The sequence below is a fragment of the Zingiber officinale genome, unplaced genomic scaffold (genome assembly GCF_018446385.1).
Source record: "Zingiber officinale cultivar Zhangliang unplaced genomic scaffold, Zo_v1.1 ctg127, whole genome shotgun sequence".
Taxonomy (NCBI): Eukaryota; Viridiplantae; Streptophyta; class Magnoliopsida; order Zingiberales; family Zingiberaceae; genus Zingiber; species Zingiber officinale.
In genome coordinates this window covers 265,080-283,223 of record NW_024589823.1, presented here as the reverse complement: position 1 = coordinate 283,223, position 18,144 = coordinate 265,080, and the positions used below count along the sequence as shown (strand labels likewise).

The following is an 18,144-nucleotide window of genomic DNA, read 5'->3' as shown; positions in this document are numbered from 1 at the left end:
TTGTTTTCCCAGCAAATAATGATTGTGCTTTATTTCATTATATGGAGTAATGTGGTACGTAACATGCTACCATAGTTTAGACTTTGGAGTGTTACCGCATCTCAATTACTATGGAAATGGATTGGTAGCGTCATAAAATTAATTGTAGTTTCTTGTGCATGAATATTATCTCTTGCTTCATCCAATTTGTGCCCGTAAAGATCTCGTCTAACGGTCCAAGTCTGTATCCATCGGCAACACCGTGGTAAGCATTTACGCCCATCGAAAAATATTTATTTTATTACTGGCAGAAAAAACGGTGCTTCTTATCAGGCAACCAAATAAGTATTTTTCAATTGCTGCCAGCAACTTTTGAATGAGAGACAAGGAGCAGGGGAGTCTAGTGATTATTAGTCTATTCGACTATGCAACGGCTCAAACATCACGAAGGAAACAACAATGGTGTTAAATGTAGCAATTCTACATTTAACATTATTCTCTGCGTGCAGAAAAGACCAACCATAAACATGTTACGGTTTGACCATTGTTTGGAAAAAAAAAAACATATTCAAACTGAGTTGTTGGTGAAACCCATAGTTGCTTCGGCTCTCATGCTTCTGCTGAATCTGATCTAATGGCTGATAAGCAAACAAACATATTAGCATAGAAATAATTATAAATGCGTGTGCTCAGAAGGCATTAAGAAGCATTTAGCATAAATGATTCAATGTAGTTTTGAAAACCAAGAATAGCAAATTGTGAACAGTGAGCAAACTAGAGATGAACCAAAAAGGAAAACGGAAGAATAAATAAGTCTTTGCAAGTGAATCTTGGCATTAACTAACAATAAGAATGATTTTGTAAGAAATATCCACGGCAATTAAGAGTCAATTAAGAGTCATCACATTTACATCGAGCTAGTCCAACAATGGCTGGACTTCTTTCATATATATTCTATATTACTGAGGATCCATATAGCCATCACCACTTAGTGGATAAAAGTTTTGTTGTTATATATCTTCTGTATTACTTTTCTTTCCCTGTTTTTCCCTCTTCTAGTTATTCAAGTTTCTAGTTATTCAAGTGAACCAAAAACAGAGTTATTTCTTTTATTCGTGCTGCTGATTTCTTTAATGTGACATCCAGTATTTTCAACTGCTAAGATCAATTGATAGGTAAATACCCAGAAATGCTATACCAGTTGGCTCTGCATACCAGTCTTACGATCTTTAGCCAATACATCTAAAGCAGCTATATTCAGTTTCATGAAATTCCAACTTATGTCACCAAGACTCATGTTCTCCACCTATCTTAATACAATCAGAAGAGTGAGGCTGCTATCTGGAGTTGAATTATACGAGAAAGTAAGGCAGTGACCATAACATAGATCTTTAAGATCATTCTAAAATGTATAAAGTAATTTTTTTGTCTTCTATTTTCCTCATATTTCAAAAACACAAATTAATTTCACTTGTGTAATTATATAATCTTTTAATCATCTATGAATCACTATCTAAAAAAACTATAAAAATTCCATCAGCAATCACAGATAAACTAGTTTGTGATCAAATAACTTTGAAGTGTCACTGAAGTTGCACAGATGATCCTATCAGGCATTATAAAGGAAGCAATTTGGCTATCTTGAACTATTGCCATCATATCAACTGTCATCGTTGCATTACATGCAGAACATTATTTACAGAAATTCATTCACTTCAACTACCAATGCTAGCAATTAACAATCCAACTATTAGAAATTCTAACTAGCATAACAAACCAAAACAAATGGAGTTAAAGAATCACCTCTAGATATACATTGTTAAGACACCATGCTGAAGTGAGAACTTCAGTAGTGGCTGGAACAATCAATCAAATGCTATTCAACTTTCAAGTGCACATCCAAATCATGGGATTATTTGTTTAATAGAGTAGTTTGATGTCTATCTTAGTCTTGGAACAACAACAACAACAACAACAACCAAGCCTTTTCCCACTAAGTGGGGTCGGCTGTATGAATCATTTTACGCCATTGAGCTCTATCTCCTATTATATCATCATCTATATTTAAATAAATTTTATCTTGTTTTATTGTTGCTAACCAAGTCTTTTTTGGTCTTCCTCTTCCTCGTTTTATATGCATGTTTATCATAGTTTCACATTGCCTAACTGGAGCATTTATTGGTCGTCTAAGTACATGTCCGTACCATCTTAAACGTGTCTCTCTGAGTTTTTCCTCAATAGATGCAACTCCTACTTTCTCTCTAATGCTCTCATTTCTTATTTTGTCCATCCTCGTATGTCCACACATCCACCTTAACATCCTCATCTCTGCAACTCTCATCTTCTGCTCATGTGCTCGAGTCATAGCCCAACATTCAGCTCCATATAACATAGCAGGTCTAACTGCGGTTTTATAGAACTTACCTTTAAGTTTAAGAGGTACTTTACGGTCACATAAAACACTCGACGCTCCCCTCCATTTCACCCATCCTGCTTGTATTCTATGTAAGACATCTCTCTCAATCCCTCCATCATTTTGTAAAAATGATCCTAAATATTTAAATTTCTCGGTTCCAGGCAACTCGTCCTCTCCTATCTTAACAATTGTTTCATTACTTCTAATATTGCTAAACTTAAATTCCATATATTCCGTCTTTAATCTACTAAGCTTAAAACCTTTCCCTTCTAGTGTTTCCCTCCAAGATTCTAGCTTAGCATTTACTCCTTCACGTGTCTCATCTACCAAAATAATATCATCTGCAAACAACATGCACCACGGTACTGTGTCTTGAATGTGCGCAGTGAGTTCATCCATAATTAATGTAAAAAGATAGGGACTTGATCCTTGATGTAACCCTATCTTTATTGGAAATGCTTCAGTTACTCCGCCTGAAGTCTTTACTCTGGTCGTTACATCCTCGTACATATCCTTAATTAGTTCAATATATGTTACGCTAACACCTCTCTTTTCTAAAATTCGCCATATAATTTCTCTTGGGACTCTATCATACGCTTTTTCTAAGTCAATGAATACCATGTGTAGATCTTGTTTTTGCTCCCGATATTTTTCAATTAATTGTCTAAGAAGATGTATAGCTTCTATTGTCGACCTTCCCGGCATAAACCCAAATTGATTTTCTGTCACTGTGGTCTCCTTCCTTAATCTTTTTTCTATTACTTTTTCCCAAAGTTTCATAGTATGACTCATTAGTTTAATACCCCTATAGTTTGCACAATTTTGTACGTCTCCCTTATTCTTATATAAGGGAACTAGAGTACTTATCCTCCATTGATCAGGCATTTTTTTCGTTTTCAATATCATGTTAAATAATTTTGTAAGCCATTCAATACCTTGTTTCCCTAAGCACTTCCATACCTCTATCGGAATATCATCTGGTCCAACGGCTTTTCCATTGTGCATCTCATTTAAAACTTGTTTTACTTCTGAAGTTTGAATTCTACGATAAAAATTAAAATTTCGATGCTCATTTGACCTAATTAAATTACCTAAGTTAAGTTGGTCTCCTAAACCTTCATTAAAAAGTTGATGAAAATACCTCTTCCACCGCTCTTTTATTTCTTCATCGCTTACTAATACCCTATTACATTCATCTTTAATACATTTTATTTGGCTAAGATCTCTTGTTTTTCTTTCTCTCGCTTTAGCTATTCTATAAATATCTTTTTCCCCTTCTTTTGTATCCAATTTTGATATAACCGTTCAAAAGTTTCATTTTTCGCTTCACTCACTACTTTCTTAGCTTCTTTCTTGGCTATTGTATATTTTTAAAATTTTCCTCTTTCTTAAAATATATAATTCCTTATCCTTCACTTTCTCTTGTACTTTCTCATTCCACCACCAAGATTCTTTACTTAGTGGTGCATGTCCCTTTACTCACCGAGTACACTCTTAGCTACTATTTTCAACTTTGATATCATCTTATCCCATGTTGTATTAAAGTCATCGTATATTTCACCTAATGCTTGTACTTCTACCTTCTCTTTAAATATATTTTGCTTCCCATCCTTTAACTTCCACCACTTAATTCTAGGAATTGTATATATGTTCTTTCTATTGATACTATATTTGAGACGTATATTCAACAGTACTACCCTATGTTGGGTAGTTAAGCTTTCTCCAAAAATGACTTTGCAATCTTTACAAATCTTTCTATCCTTCTTCCTAACCATAAGAAAGTCAATTTACGATTTATTATTCCCACTTTTGAATGTAACTAAGTGTTCTTCTCTTTTCTTAAAAAACGTATTAGCTAATATAAGGTCATATGCTATCGCAAAATCTAATATAATTTTCCCTTCCTCATTCCTCGTTCCAAACCCATAACTCTCATGTACTCTCTCATATTCCTCATTTTTCACTCTGATATGCCCATTTAGATCACCTCCTATTAAAATCATTTCATTTGACGGAATATTTTGTAATATTTCATCTAAGTCCTCCCAAAACCTTGATTTGGTAGCTTCATCTAATCCTACTTGGGGTGCATATACGCTAATTATGTTCATAGTTTCTTTTGTCACTATTATCTTAAGGACTATAATTCTATCCCCTTTTCTAACTACTCCTACAACTTCATCCTTAACAAACTATTTACAATAATACCCACTCCATTTCTTGTTTTACTCTTTCCAGTGTACCATAACTTAAAACCCGAGTTCTCTATCATCTTTGCCTTCTCACCTGTCCATTTTGTCTCTTGTACACATAAAATATTAATTTTTCTCCTAATCATCATATCTACTACCTCCATTGATTTACCAGTGAGAGTTCCTATATTCCATGTTCCAAATCTTAGATTATTAGTTTTCCTATCATATTTGTTCTTATCTAACCTATGGTGTGAGAACTCTTGCCTATTTAACACTACACCCAAGTTCTCATGGAGATGTAGCGGTCCTTGCTGAGACGTTACAGTCGGACCCTGTAACGCGAACTCTTGCATATTTATCACTACACCCGAGTTCTGGAGATGTAGCGGTCCTTGCCGAGACGTTACAGTCGGACCCTGCAACGCGTTCCTTCCGGGGAACAACCTAGCATTAGCACAATAGTTTAATGGATTCATTCATGAAATTTTGCCATAGTTTGACGCTGGCTGGCAACCTAACGCAACCCTCCTCCTTTATCCGGGCTTGGGACCGGCCATGACTGGTCATCATGGGCGGAGTTTAGTCTTGGAAGAAAATAAAAAATAATAATAATAAAGATCACAAGAACAAATCATCTCTAGTGTTTCAGAAACTATAAAAATACACTAGTTCCAATCTCTGTTACTTGGATTTGGATATTAATGTTTAAGTAAAGAACTAGGTATGGACACCATAAATTTCTAAAATTTATATACCATAACAAGGAATCAGGGATCTTGGTATCCGGCTTAGGGTGTTAGATCTCCAATATGGATACAATGTAGTTTGATTAAAGTCCACATCCATTGATGAACAAAAACTTGATAAAAATGGTATGCATGTACACAAATAATCCCACAACATTTATCACCAAGGGTAATCCTGAGATTTAAAGAAAATTGATCAGTCATATCATATAGTAATTGTCTATTATTCACAGATTCACCTTTGGAAGTTTCAACACATCATATTGCTCTTATGATCTTTTATTATATTGTGTATTTCAGAATGTGTCACTCTGTGGCTTTGAAAGTCTACGAGATGAGGTTTCAGGTTTCATTATAAGACTCCAACAAGAGCCTATACGAACACTAATAATTAAATTTAATGAGAAATTAGACTGACTATCAGTAAGTATGAGGAAGACTTCAGAAAAAATAGGTCGATTTCAACCCTCACAAAAGTTTTATGAAAATCCAATCTCTCTTTAAAATGAAAATTTGAAGATGGACCTACTGATACAACAATCAAAAAGGCTCTCACTTAGCAACGGAAAGAGATGGAGAAAATAACAATCCAAACCAAGATTCTAATTTCAAAGTGGGGTCAGTATATATGGACTTGTAAGACTGCAATTCATAGTGTTACAGAGAGACGGAGGAATTATTAAATAGTGAATAGTGCCATTAATCGAATTCATTCTAGAGTTGTCTGTGCAAGCTGCATATGGCAAATCATGAACACCTGATGGGCATCCTTAATGACCTTATGTTTATGGATGAGTTGGATAAAGCTACAAGAAAATTCAGATGCTGATTCTGGTAAAAAAAATACTCACGGGCTCTGCCTAATCTATTTGATATTTTAGTAAAAATAGTCATTGGCATGAGAAGAAAAGTGAATCTACATAACAACTAAAAAACCGTTGGATATGCTGGAGAAAGACAATCAGAATTGTCAAATCTATTTTTTGGAAATGCACTAATTATTCAGAGCAAGAACAAGAGGGATCAACAGTTACTAAAGGAAGGAGATCAGTAGCACAAAATAAGATTGTAATTTAGCCGAATAGAGTATGTCTAAACTTTAGCTGTGGCACACTGGTCGTAACAAAAAGGACTATCTCAAGAAAAAAAGAGGCTTCACATAATGCATAAACAATTGACGTCAAAGAGAGTTATATTGAAAATAAAAGTATCATTAGATAGTGATTTCAATATTTGATGCAAGTGTGACCAAGACAGTGAATCTTAAACACGACTCAACGAGTTTAAGCCATAAACATGTTCGTACCAAAACGTTTGGGCAAGTGAGCTATGCCACAAACATGATGAATTTAATTTCCCAAAGCTAATTTGATTCAAACGGATACCACCATGAAGTTATTGGTGTGGCTCTTGAAGGCAAAGGCACATGACCAGAGTTGCAAAAATAAAAAAGACGTAGATTGTTGGAAACTTCTCCAATGAAGATGAGATGAGCAGGGAGGCAAAATAAACTCAAAAAATCAGACCAAAAAACTAGCACAATGCAAAATCGACAATTATTACATGATGACCAAATGAAAGACACGATAACCATTTCAAATGCATGAAAAAAGCTCACGATAAAGGCCGATTCACACTAAGATCCTAATACAGATCACGTTATATGATCAGTTTCGGCAAAAGGAAACGAAATACATGATTTCGGACCTAATCGTATTAATCTTTGGAGTGGCATTACATAGAGTCAAACACAATGAAAAGATCAAAAACCTTGATTAAAACAGATCTAAACTATGGGAATTAGCGAATTGGATTTAAGCAGATCCTATCCGAACCATGAATCGGAGAACATGAAAATTCTACAAAGGGAACAGAAGAGAAGGAGGAAACTCACTAGGACTTTCCGGCTTTCCGTTGGCCCATTTGGAGATAGCAAAGTGGACTTTCTCCCGAGCAGCCGCCGTCGATCGGTGAGGCTCCTTGAGGCAGGACCTCACGAGGGAGGCGCAGATGTTGGAGTAGCTGATGTACGTCATCCCCGCCGCTCTCCAGAACGGCACCGCCGCACCAGTGCTCGCCATCGCACGCTGCAACACGAATGATCTCGTTCCTCTTTAGAGAAATGCGTAAGATTTCGACCCTAGGAATAGACCAGTTTTAGAGTGGCTTAGTGATGGGCCGTTATAGAAAAGCAAAAATTAAGATGGGCCTAAATTAATTTGACGACGCCAAATAATAATAATAATAATAATTATTATTATTATTGTTATTCAAAGTAAAATTTCTATGGAGGGTCTACTTTCCGGGGAACACACGCCACGTGTGAGGATACGACTTGTACCTTCGCCTTCTCTAATAGTAGTATGCTCGTTTCACGCGTCCGCAATTTCTCCTTCACGCATTTTAAGCGAGGCAACGGGAGAGAGAGGCGTAAGGGAGGAGGAGCTCAGCGAAGCGATCGGATGGGATCGCGGTGGATGGCGTGGAACAAAGCTCGGCACTGAGCGCGGTGGGCAATGGAAGTCAAGGCGCGGCGTCGGAAGGCGAGCGGCCGCAAGGTTTCCAAAGAGTTGGACGGCGGCATGGGACCTGCAGCGGCGAGGAGGAGCCGGCCGCGGCTGGTGAGGTACGAGGAGCTGCCGGAGTTTCTCAAGGACAACGAGTTCATTCGCGGCCACTACCGCGCCGAATGGCCCATCCGCGACGCCCTCCTTAGCGCCTTCGCCTGGCACAACGAAACCGTCAACGTGTGGACGTAAGCATTCTTGATCCAACCTTGAACCTTTTAGAGCCCCCTCTATTCGGCCGGCGATGTTTAGAATTTAGATTGATACATTTGCCCAAGGGGAATAGATCAGATGCGACGACTATGATTTTTTATCGACGCTTTATTCTCTGACAGGCATTTGGGTGGCTTCCTCCTTTTCCTGGCGCTGACGGTGGCGTGGGCAATGGAGCCGATCGAGTTCACCGGCGCAGTCGTCCCGCCGCTCGCCGAGTGGGCATTTTCACATTCCTCCATTTGTTTAACGAATATACAGGAAAATTCTTTAGTAAAAAAAATAAAATGGAAGCTTTTTTGTCAGCAGGTTCATCGTTGGATCATCGGATTCTTCATTGTGGAAAAACATATCAGGAAATATTTTGACAGTAAGCAATTCAAATTAATGTTAAGTAGTCGCTCCTTCATGCCCTCATAGCAATATCTGCGCTGTTGACTCGATCGTGTCTTAATTTTATTGCTTGCAATTTAATCAGAACAGTAGAGAACGGCCGGAGTTTATGGATTGATGGAGCCGTACGTGTCTTATAAATTCGATTCCTTTTTTGCAGGATAACTCCTCGTGGCTGTCGACCTTACTCTCCAACTTCGACAACGTCGCTGTCGCCGTCCCGCGTTGGCCGACACTTGTCTTCCTGCTCGGTTCGATGGGCTGCCTCTCCATCAGCGCTGTCTCTCACCTCCTCGCCTGCCACTCCCCCCGTCTGAACCTCTTCTTCTGGCGCCTCGACTACGCCGGCATTTCCCTCATGATCGTCTCTTCCTTCGTGCCCCCTGTCTACTACGCCTTCCTCTGCCATCCCGTCGCCCGCCGCGCCTACATCGGTGCCATCGCCGTTCTCGGTCTCCTCGCTGTGGTCACTCTCCTCGCCCCAGCCCTCTCCTCCCCTCGCTTCCGCCCCCTCCGTGCCGTCCTCTTCCTCACCATGGGCTTCTCTGGCGTCGTGCCTGCTGTGCACGCCCTCTGCTTGAACTGGGACCACCGCGAAGTTCACATCGCGCTTGCCCTGGAGGTCGCCATGGCCGTGGCCTACGCCTCCGGGGCGACGGTGTACGTGAGAAGGATCCCGGAGCGGTGGCGCCCGGGGGAGTTCGACCTTGTGGGACACAGCCACCAGATATTTCACGTTCTGGTGCTCGTCGGCGCCCTCACGCACTGCCTCGCCACCAAGGTGTTGGTCGATTGGCGAAACCGGCCAATGATGGCCTCCTGCAGCGATTTACATGCCACTGCAACATCTGTCCTCGCGACGTGATTCTTCCAAACGAATTCGACGTCGTCAATCGAGATTAATGATCATGGCACGAGGGAGAGAGATCGAGCTGTGACCTGAGCTCGTACGTACACTTCTCCTGCAGGGAGATGCTCTGTTCCATGTCTCTGACAATTACGGGTGGAAATGTAGCTAGAAACCGAAGCCCAGTCATTTTGGCAGGTATATTCACATGGAATATTACATTCCAGTTGGATGAATGATCGTTTTAAGATAATGATCCGCATGCTGAAACTTTCTCAAAAACTTTTCCAATGCATTTAAACTGCAACACGCCTAGATTTTCACTGCAATCTTAGATAGCAAATACAATGTCAAGTATGACCGCAGTCAAATAACTTGTCGAGTGCAAAATTTGACTTTTAATTTCCCACAATTTATTCGGGATAGTGAACTCATTCAACATGTGAAGGGAATTAACGGAAGAGAATCATGATGAGGATTGGTCCAATAATCTCCTTTTTTTTTGTTGATTTAAAATTTTAAAAATAGATCTGTCGTCCATGCCAATCCCATAAATGTAGAAGGAAATAAATATAAATACATAATCGTACATAGTAGAATAAACATATTGATTCAAAATTAAAATTTTGATAGAATATCGTCAAATTTTCGATGGTCATTTATTTTCCATTCCTATTTTTTGAATTTGATATCTTTTCAAAAAGTCAAACCTCGAGGTGACATATCTTGCCTCTTGGAAGGATCTGGGTTGTCAATCTTGACTTGGAACGATCATTTAAATCAGCGTGTCTTCCACACATATTTCTTGTTTGACTTGTCTACGCTATCATTCAGTCATGCATGTGGAAAAGTTCTAAATATCTAAATTTCATTTTTAAAAATAAAGATATTTTTTTTATTCAACAGGAAAGTTTAGATAAACCACCCAATGAAAATTGGATGTGGATGAACCAAAAAAAAATTCCGAATAGAGATGCCGACTAGATACTTCAAGCTCCTAATTAAAAATTATTGCACTGTGTATTTAACTTGTGTCATCAATTTCAGAAACATAAATAATTTCTCAGAATTATTACTCACATATTCGATTACTAAATACATTTAAAATATTAATTCTCATAAAATTATTGTATTTTCTCATAAAATATGTGTCGTGCAATATAGAGAAGTATGGTGAATTGTACAAATCATTCCTGGTATTGTGATTAAAATATATTTTACAAACTAAATGAATGAGATTTCTTATTATAAAAAAAAAATGATAATTTTAATTAGTCTTATTGACTATTTCTTAGGTGATTAATCTGGTCATCTAGAAGTCCAATATTTTTTCATTACAACTTCATATGATGAAAATATTTCTATAAATATATCATAATTAAAAATTAAATTATAAATACTTAAATAATAATTTAAATATTTTACTATGAATGTCTCATTTAGAGAGAAGCTTGTTAACAAATACATAATTCTATATTCAACAAAGTTGCCAAGTTGGAAAAAATATAATAAAATTTCAAGATTTTCTCCAGATTTTTTTTTTCTAGAAGAAGTCAATCTAATTCTGACGAAATCCATACGGAGACATAGTCAACGCCACTCTTATTTTGCAGCTTGTCGGTCAATGCCGACGGACGGTCATGTCAATGCAAGGATCTTACTTAATTCGAACATGCGGGAAATCAATCAGTTGGCGAATTGTACGAGTCAATAAGTCTTCTTTCACTTCGTCAACATTTGTCGGCTCATGCCTTTTGACTCCGCCTCCCGCACCTTGACTTCGCCTCTTTCCCCAAGAAGAAGCCAACCTCGCGATGCTTCCTCGATGCTCTCCTCTCCTCTTTAAAACAGTCAGCATATGACATTTCCTCATCCACTAAGCTCTCTAGATCCATTCAATCATGGAGGTCGCGCGGCTGAATCGTCCTTTCATCGATCTCAACCTCTCCATCGGCTCCTCCCTCTGTTTCTTCCCCGGGGATCCTCCGTCTTTCCCCGATGATCAAATACGGGTGCAGATTAAAGTACTTAAGGTTGAGCTCGACCGAGCGAGCGAGGAGAACAAGAAGCTCAAGGAAATGGTGGCCAATATGGTCGACAAGTACAAGGCGCTACAGAGCCATGTAAGTCGACTGGGGACGCCTTCCAACGACGTCGTCGACGGCGTTAATTCCTCCGACGGAGGCTCTGTTTCTCCTGCGACAAATTCCAAGAGGAAGAGAGACCTCAGTGGGGATAAAGCTCCAATTTTGGAGAGCACATCGAGCGCCGATGAGTTGAATTCGTGCAAGAGAGTGAGGGAGGAGACGATGAAGCCGAAAATTTCCAAGCTTTATGTGCACACCGATCCGTCCGATACCAGCCTGGTGAGTGATCATCTCTGTTCTAATGGTTCTAATTGTTTCAGTAGCAAGTTTCCTAATTAAAATTTGATGATTTAGGTGGTGAGAGATGGGTATCAATGGCGGAAATATGGGCAGAAGGTGACCAGAGACAATCCATGTCCCAGAGCTTACTTCAGATGCTCTTTTGCGCCTTCTTGTCCTGTTAAAAAGAAGGTGAGTGGTTTCATTTCTGGAAAACAATCGATGAAGAAGAACAAAAAAAAAACATAAAGTTTTGCTGTTGTTTGCGGGTCAATTAAAGTGAATCGATCGAAATTGATGGTTTTTATGAAAATTTGCAGGTGCAGAGAAGCGCCGAGGACACATCGATGCTGGTCGCTACCTACGAAGGCGAGCACAACCATGGCCACCAGCCCCACCAACCTCCGGCGACAGGTACCAAAATTCCGGCTATAGAAGTGAGTCTGATGAAGTCGAAGAAGGCAGAGGAGGGGTTGAAGCCGTCGCCGGAGCTGAGCCGGAGTTTGGTGGAGCAGATGGCGGCGTCATTAACTAATGATCCGGCATTTAAGAGCGCGCTCGCGGTGGCGCTCTCCGGGAGGATGCTTCATTGATCCTTTTTGTATCTGGTTCCTGTTAATTTGCTTAGAATTTTTAGTTTATGTGGTGATCGTTCTCTTTCATTCAGGCAAGGTTTGAAGGTGATCATGATTCATGATTCGCGAGTGATTTAGCAGGGATTGTAAATATATCATGTTGTAGACTTTTGCTGGAAAAAAAGATTAGTAGGAAGAATAAGTTAATGTTTTTGTCATGGATTTGAGTTCTGTCTTGATTCTTGTTTGATAACAGCAACCGTAGGGAGAAATCCGCCAACAAGTTTGACCTTTTTTTTCACTTGCAAAACCGAATTAAAAGAATGAAGAAAGAAGATTCAACACAACTTCTTCTTCCTTTTCTTCTACTACTTTTCTGTATACTCTGTTGGTAGAGCTTCACCACCACCAGCATCACGGAGACATCATCATGAATATCTGATTTTGACTTTTGAGATGAGATTTAGTGTATTAATGGAGATAATTTCATGTCCAAATGCCACCAACTGTGGAGTAGACGCACCAAGTGAAAAAGGGAGATGGCAGTGCTTTCATGTGGCTGCATGACATATCCATCCATTTTCTAATTCTGTCTAACCAAAATTATTCTGAAACGTTCAAAAATCTTATACTTTAAGTTATTGAAATGTCGAAAACAAGTGAATTCGTTGCGGAATTCATTGACCAAATTTTGCCGGATGGGGTGAGTAGGAGAGAAAATTTTGGGGACAGTGAAAACCAAAAAACACTGCAGCAAATAATAAGGTAACTTTAAATTTTTATCAGTGCTCCAACAGTTTGGCAAACTTTAATACTTTCTTTTTTGTTTTGACTTACGATCCTCGTGATGTAGTACAACTGAGGGCACATGATTTCATGACCGAGAGATCCAAGGTTTGATTCTCAGGATGTCATTGTCTCGGATTAGTGTCCCGGCTATGCACTTTCAGTTGTGTATTTATATTTACCTCCCTCCATATCCATGGGACCGGTTCTAGGGGGCCGTTGATGTGGCCGTTCCATTTTTTTTTTTTTTTTTGACTTACAATCGCACTATTTTCCGGCTTCTGAATTGAAATCAGTTGGACATTTATCTGCATTCTGTCATAGGGACGATAGTGACTTATCTCTCTTACGATGACTTAAGTTGATAATCTTAAGTAGGTTTATCGTTAAGTTGTTATATTGGTGAGTTCTCTGAGTGTAGAGTTAAGGTGTTGATGCCGATGACTCGAGACGGACGCCAAATAAATATATAGCCTAAGTCAGAGTTGCATGAGGAGCGTCGCCCAAGGAATAAAGATGTCAAGTCCTGCAGTGAGACAGTCTCCTTAAAATAGATTTGTCTCTTCCGACGGTGCTAAGAGGTCACGCTTAGACGTCTACTTTTTAGGATAAAATGGCGAGACCACGATACAACCTAGCACAAGTTGATGTGGCGAACCGAGCGTATAAAACGCTATTACAAATACCTACCAAGCGAAGAATTGCATGACAGAATGAAAGAAGGATGAAATGAGGGAATCATTCTTCTCTTTGGTTTTTTTTTTCCTACAAATTCTTCATCGAATTCTATTCTCTATTGCTTGCACACCTTCTTTGACAAGCTCACTATGTTTTTTACTCCCGCCTTCTTGCTTCTTATAAAGAAGTTTGTCATGCACGTGTGTTCATGCATGTATGACACTAGTGCTTCACTTGCACTTATGCTTAACACCTTGTCATACATGTGTGCTCATCCATGGATGACACTTGTGCTTCACATGCACTAAGTCATGTGTTGTAAGCCACGTTTGCACCAAGCCATGTGTTGTAAGCCACAAAACGTGGCTCGTTCATGTGGGATAAAGCATGGAACAATAGGTAGCACACTAAGTGACATGCCGAGTGTCACATGCTAAGCCACATAGGCTGAGTATGCACACGCAAAAGAGACTCGTGACAACTTTAAACTGATATAGTTGGGCACACTGTGCCCCGACCATGGTCCATTTCATACAGTTGTGTCCTTTGGTTGGTGTAATCTGGACCCTTGATTCACACCTCCTTAAGTACTATCGATTAGTCGTAAGTCACTCAACCGATGTGGGACTAATACCCACAAGTCATGTTTCCATTCAAATTTTTATTTTTTTTCAACAATCCCCCACATGAATGGAAACAAGATATGTGATATCTTTCGATAGTTGAGTCATGTATAGGATAGATAGGTGTTACCCTTTGAACCTTCCCTTGAGAAAATCTGTGTGTTCACTAGCTGATCAATAAATGTAATGTTTTTGAACTGTTCTGTTGTTTGTGCAAGCTTGACAGAGATCTCACCCAGGACTCTCCTTGATATAGCTCAGGTCTCATGAGTGTGTTCGTTCGTGCTATAAACATACTTGGTTATGTGAGAAGCGCTGAGAATTGTGCATCTAATTCTCTTTGAAGCGGTCCTACTTCTTTCTCACATTGGTGATCTCTCGAGAGTCTTTCACATGCTCTACTGTGATCATTTAAAGCAAGAATGCTTACTCTTCATTTAGTCACTGAGTCATCGGGTCATTCCCCTACAATGATTGTCTTTCAGTGTAGTTAGGTTGTACCTTTGAACCTAGTTATTGGGATATCCAATTAGCATAGTTTGGGTTTCCTTTGCACCTACAATAGGCATCAACACTTACATCAAGCTCATATCTCGCGATGAGATAGCAACTAACTCCCTGTTTAACCCTTTAGTTAGCGGATCCCCTAGGTTATCCTTTGGCTGTACATAGTCAATAGTGATAATTTCTGTTGAAAATAGTTATCTAATGGTATTGTGTCTATGACGTATATGTCAAGACTTACTATTATACAGATGCTTTGTGCCCAATCAATTGTTGATTGACTATCGCAATGTATGTAAATTGTCGACACAGGTTTCAACAATCTTGGAACATCTTCTCAAAATTGCCATAATCATTCAGCATCTTCACCACATTTGTCAAGAGTTACAAACTCATATTCCATCATGGATCTGGTTATTACGGTTTGCTTAGAAGATTTTAACGAAATGGTTGCACCCCCACAGTAAAGACATATCCATTTTAAAGACATATCCATTTGTAGGCTTAGAGTCATTCATATTAGATATCCAATTGTCATCGTTGTATCCTTCGATCACAGCAGGATATCTAATATAATGCAGGTCATATCCACGAGTACACCTCAAGTACTTCGGTACTCAGGTTATTCCTTTCTAGTGTTCGACACCAGGATTATACTCGTGTTTCTACTTAGTTTATTAACTACGTAGGCCAAGTCTAGTCATGTATAACTCATCAGGTACATCAGACTTCCAATCACTTGTGAATACTCTACTTGAGAGATATTTTCTTTGTGTTTTTCGATAGATATAGACTCATATCTATCTGTGTTTGTGCCAATGTGATATGAGCTTTGTTGAATCTCTTTAGAATTTGGCCACGTAATGGGACTGACTCAGAACAAGTCCTTATGATGTTCTCAGAATTTTCATTCCAAGAATCACATTAGCATGACCCATGTCTTTCATGTCAAACCTTGAGTTAACATAGCTTTATGGATTTGATTATCATTTCATTACTCCCAATAATAAGTGTGTCATCTATATAAATGCACAAGATGACATAGTCATGCTCTGTGTCTTCCATGTAGATATATTTATCACATTCATTGATTATGAATCCACATTCCTTCATGGCAGTATCAAACTTTGCATGCCACTGCTTCGGAACTTGTTTCAAGTCATATAGGGACATGACCAATCTACACGTCTTATTTTTCTACCCTGGCATAGAAAACCCTTCAGGTTGTTCCATGTAGATTTCATCTTCTAAATCTCCATTTAGAAAGGTAATTTTTACATCCATTTGATGTATCTCCAAATTTCATAGAACGGTGATAGCCAACAGTACTCTGATGGAGGTTATTCATGATACCAGAGATTACGTTTCAAAGTAATTAAGGTCTTCTTGTTGTCGATAACCTTTAATTACCAATCTAGCCTTGTACTTATCAATCGTGTCATTTGATTTCCTTTTCTTCTTGAAAATCCACTTGCAACCAAGTGGTTTATTTCCCGGAGGAAGAGTTATAAGTTCTCAAGTGTGATTTTGCAAGATAGAGTCAATTTTAGATGAAATTGTCTCTTTACATTGAGGTCCCTTAGAACAACATACTGCTTCTTTATAAATTTGGGGATCACTTTCCAATATGAAAGTGATAAAATCCGTTCCGAAGGATTTTTCTACTCAAGCTCTTTTGATTCATCTAAGCTTAACCAGAATAGGTTCATCAACTTCTTCTTTTCTTTGTGTTTCATGTCTGTTTTAAGGAGCTAGCTTCCTCTTGAGTCTTATACGAAAACACATGTTCAAAGAACGAGGCATATCTCGATTCAATAATTAAGTTCTTGTGTATCTCTGATATTGGTAATTCAAATATAAGGAACCTATAAACACTGTTGTTATGAGTATATCCAAGAAATATATAATCAACAGTTTTTGTTCCTATCTTAATCGTTTTCAGATTAGGAACCAACACTTTGACAAAACACCCCCATATTCGCAAGTATTTGTAGGATGGTGGTCTACCAGTCCACAACTCATAAGGGTTATTTTCTATTTTCTTTTGAGACACCTTATTTAATAGGTAATTAGTCGTGAGCACAGCTTCCCCCCATATTTGCTTACTTATTGTTGTTGCTCACTTATGCTGACCATACCACCAGGGTTATTAGTTCTCTTATTGCAAGTTGGGTAGTGGATAATATTTCCTAAATATCGTGTTACTTCGATTAGTAGATATATGACTTGGTGATCTATTCTTTGGTAATTGATGTTGATAGCAACATGAGGAGTAGCACTTGTGTGATATTTGTTAGGACCAAAAGTAGCTAGAGGGGGGGGTGAATAGCTCGTCGCTCGCTCGTTGCTCAACGTTGCTTGTTTCTTCTAAGATGTGCAGCGAAAAATACAGAAACAAATCACACAACGCTAACACGGTTGGTTTACTTGGTATCCACCTCACAAGAGATGACTAGTCCAAGGATCCACACCACGCACGCACCCTTCACTATGATAACACTCCTTTTCGGTAACTACCGAGGGCGGAGAAGCCCTACAAAACTCTCAGTACAAGAAGAAAGGAAAGGGAAACAAAATACAAGCGCAAAGCTTACAATGAGTACAGAAAACCCTAACCCTAGCTTCTCTTCTTGCCTTTGATCCGCCTCTTGACTTGAAAAGCTTCCAAGATCCTTCAAGAACTGGCGATCTGATCTTTGAGAGCGCTGTGGAGGAGTTGGCGAGAGATCTGGAGTGAATCGGTGAAGCGATGCCGAAGGAATCGTGCGCCTGCGGCCTTTATCGACGCCAACGGTCGGATCCCGATCGATTCGAATGTTCCCAATCGATCGGGGAGGCTTTGGATCGATTCACGGATCGATCCAGAGCGCCTCTGTGCTCTGGGAAAAATGCCTGGATCGATCCATGGATCGATCCAGCGCTTATCGCGCGAAGCAGCCGCGTCCCAATCGATCCACTGATCGATTGGGACATCTGGATCGATCCACGGATCGATCCAGAGGCTCTCTGTTCGCTAGGAAAGGCTTGGATCGATCCACTGATCGATCCAGTACTTGGTTTTTGCCCAAAACCAAGTCCCAAGCCTACCAAACCAACACCCGGTCAACCTTGACCTGTTGGTACATCATGCCTAGCATCTGGTCACTCCTTTGACCTGCTAGGACTTCCCACCAAGTGTCTGGTCAATCCCTTTGACCCACTTGGACTTTTCTATTCATGCCAAGTATCTGGTCACTCCCTTTGACCTACTTGGACT

General features: G+C 39.3%; 3 protein-coding genes across 3 annotated transcripts; 2 read left to right on the top strand and 1 right to left on the bottom strand.

Annotated features, from left to right (window-relative positions):
* Positions 1 to 429: 429 nt before the first annotated feature.
* On the bottom strand, positions 430 to 7,490 carry LOC122035968 (ATP synthase subunit epsilon, mitochondrial). Its single transcript, XM_042595127.1, has 2 exons — positions 7,231 to 7,490; positions 430 to 617 (listed from the first exon to the last, which is right to left on the bottom strand). The coding sequence occupies exons 1-2, from the start codon at positions 7,415 to 7,417 to the stop codon at positions 589 to 591; spliced, it is 216 nt and encodes a 71-aa protein (XP_042451061.1). The 5' UTR covers positions 7,418 to 7,490; the 3' UTR covers positions 430 to 588.
* Positions 7,491 to 7,739: 249 nt separating this feature from the next.
* Positions 7,740 to 9,593, top strand: LOC122035967 (heptahelical transmembrane protein ADIPOR2-like). The gene is made up of 4 exons (XM_042595125.1): positions 7,740 to 8,091; positions 8,239 to 8,334; positions 8,426 to 8,486; positions 8,670 to 9,593. The coding sequence occupies exons 1-4, from the start codon at positions 7,853 to 7,855 to the stop codon at positions 9,372 to 9,374; spliced, it is 1,101 nt and encodes a 366-aa protein (XP_042451059.1). The 5' UTR covers positions 7,740 to 7,852; the 3' UTR covers positions 9,375 to 9,593.
* A 1,628-nt stretch (positions 9,594 to 11,221) lies between these two features.
* Positions 11,222 to 12,515, top strand: LOC122035977 (WRKY transcription factor WRKY28-like). The gene is made up of 3 exons (XM_042595139.1): positions 11,222 to 11,722; positions 11,798 to 11,914; positions 12,043 to 12,515. Exons 1-3 carry the CDS (start codon positions 11,258 to 11,260, stop codon positions 12,313 to 12,315), a joined length of 855 nt encoding a protein of 284 aa, XP_042451073.1. The 5' UTR covers positions 11,222 to 11,257; the 3' UTR covers positions 12,316 to 12,515.
* Positions 12,516 to 18,144: the final 5,629 nt, after the last annotated feature.

Coding starts and splice junctions, on each gene's coding strand:
- LOC122035968 (XM_042595127.1), bottom strand. CDS start 7,417: ATGGCGAGCACTGGTGCGGCGGTGCCGTTCTGGAGAGCGGCGGGGATG. Junction 618..7,230: donor CGGAAAGCCGGAAAGTCCTA/GTGAGTTTCCTC, acceptor TTTGCTTATCAG/CCATTAGATCAGATTCAGCA.
- LOC122035967 (XM_042595125.1), top strand. CDS start 7,853: ATGGAAGTCAAGGCGCGGCGTCGGAAGGCGAGCGGCCGCAAGGTTTCC. Junction 8,092..8,238: donor GAAACCGTCAACGTGTGGAC/GTAAGCATTCTT, acceptor ATTCTCTGACAG/GCATTTGGGTGGCTTCCTCC. Junction 8,487..8,669: donor TATCAGGAAATATTTTGACA/GTAAGCAATTCA, acceptor CCTTTTTTGCAG/GATAACTCCTCGTGGCTGTC.
- LOC122035977 (XM_042595139.1), top strand. CDS start 11,258: ATGGAGGTCGCGCGGCTGAATCGTCCTTTCATCGATCTCAACCTCTCC. Junction 11,723..11,797: donor ATCCGTCCGATACCAGCCTG/GTGAGTGATCAT, acceptor TTGATGATTTAG/GTGGTGAGAGATGGGTATCA. Junction 11,915..12,042: donor CTTGTCCTGTTAAAAAGAAG/GTGAGTGGTTTC, acceptor GAAAATTTGCAG/GTGCAGAGAAGCGCCGAGGA.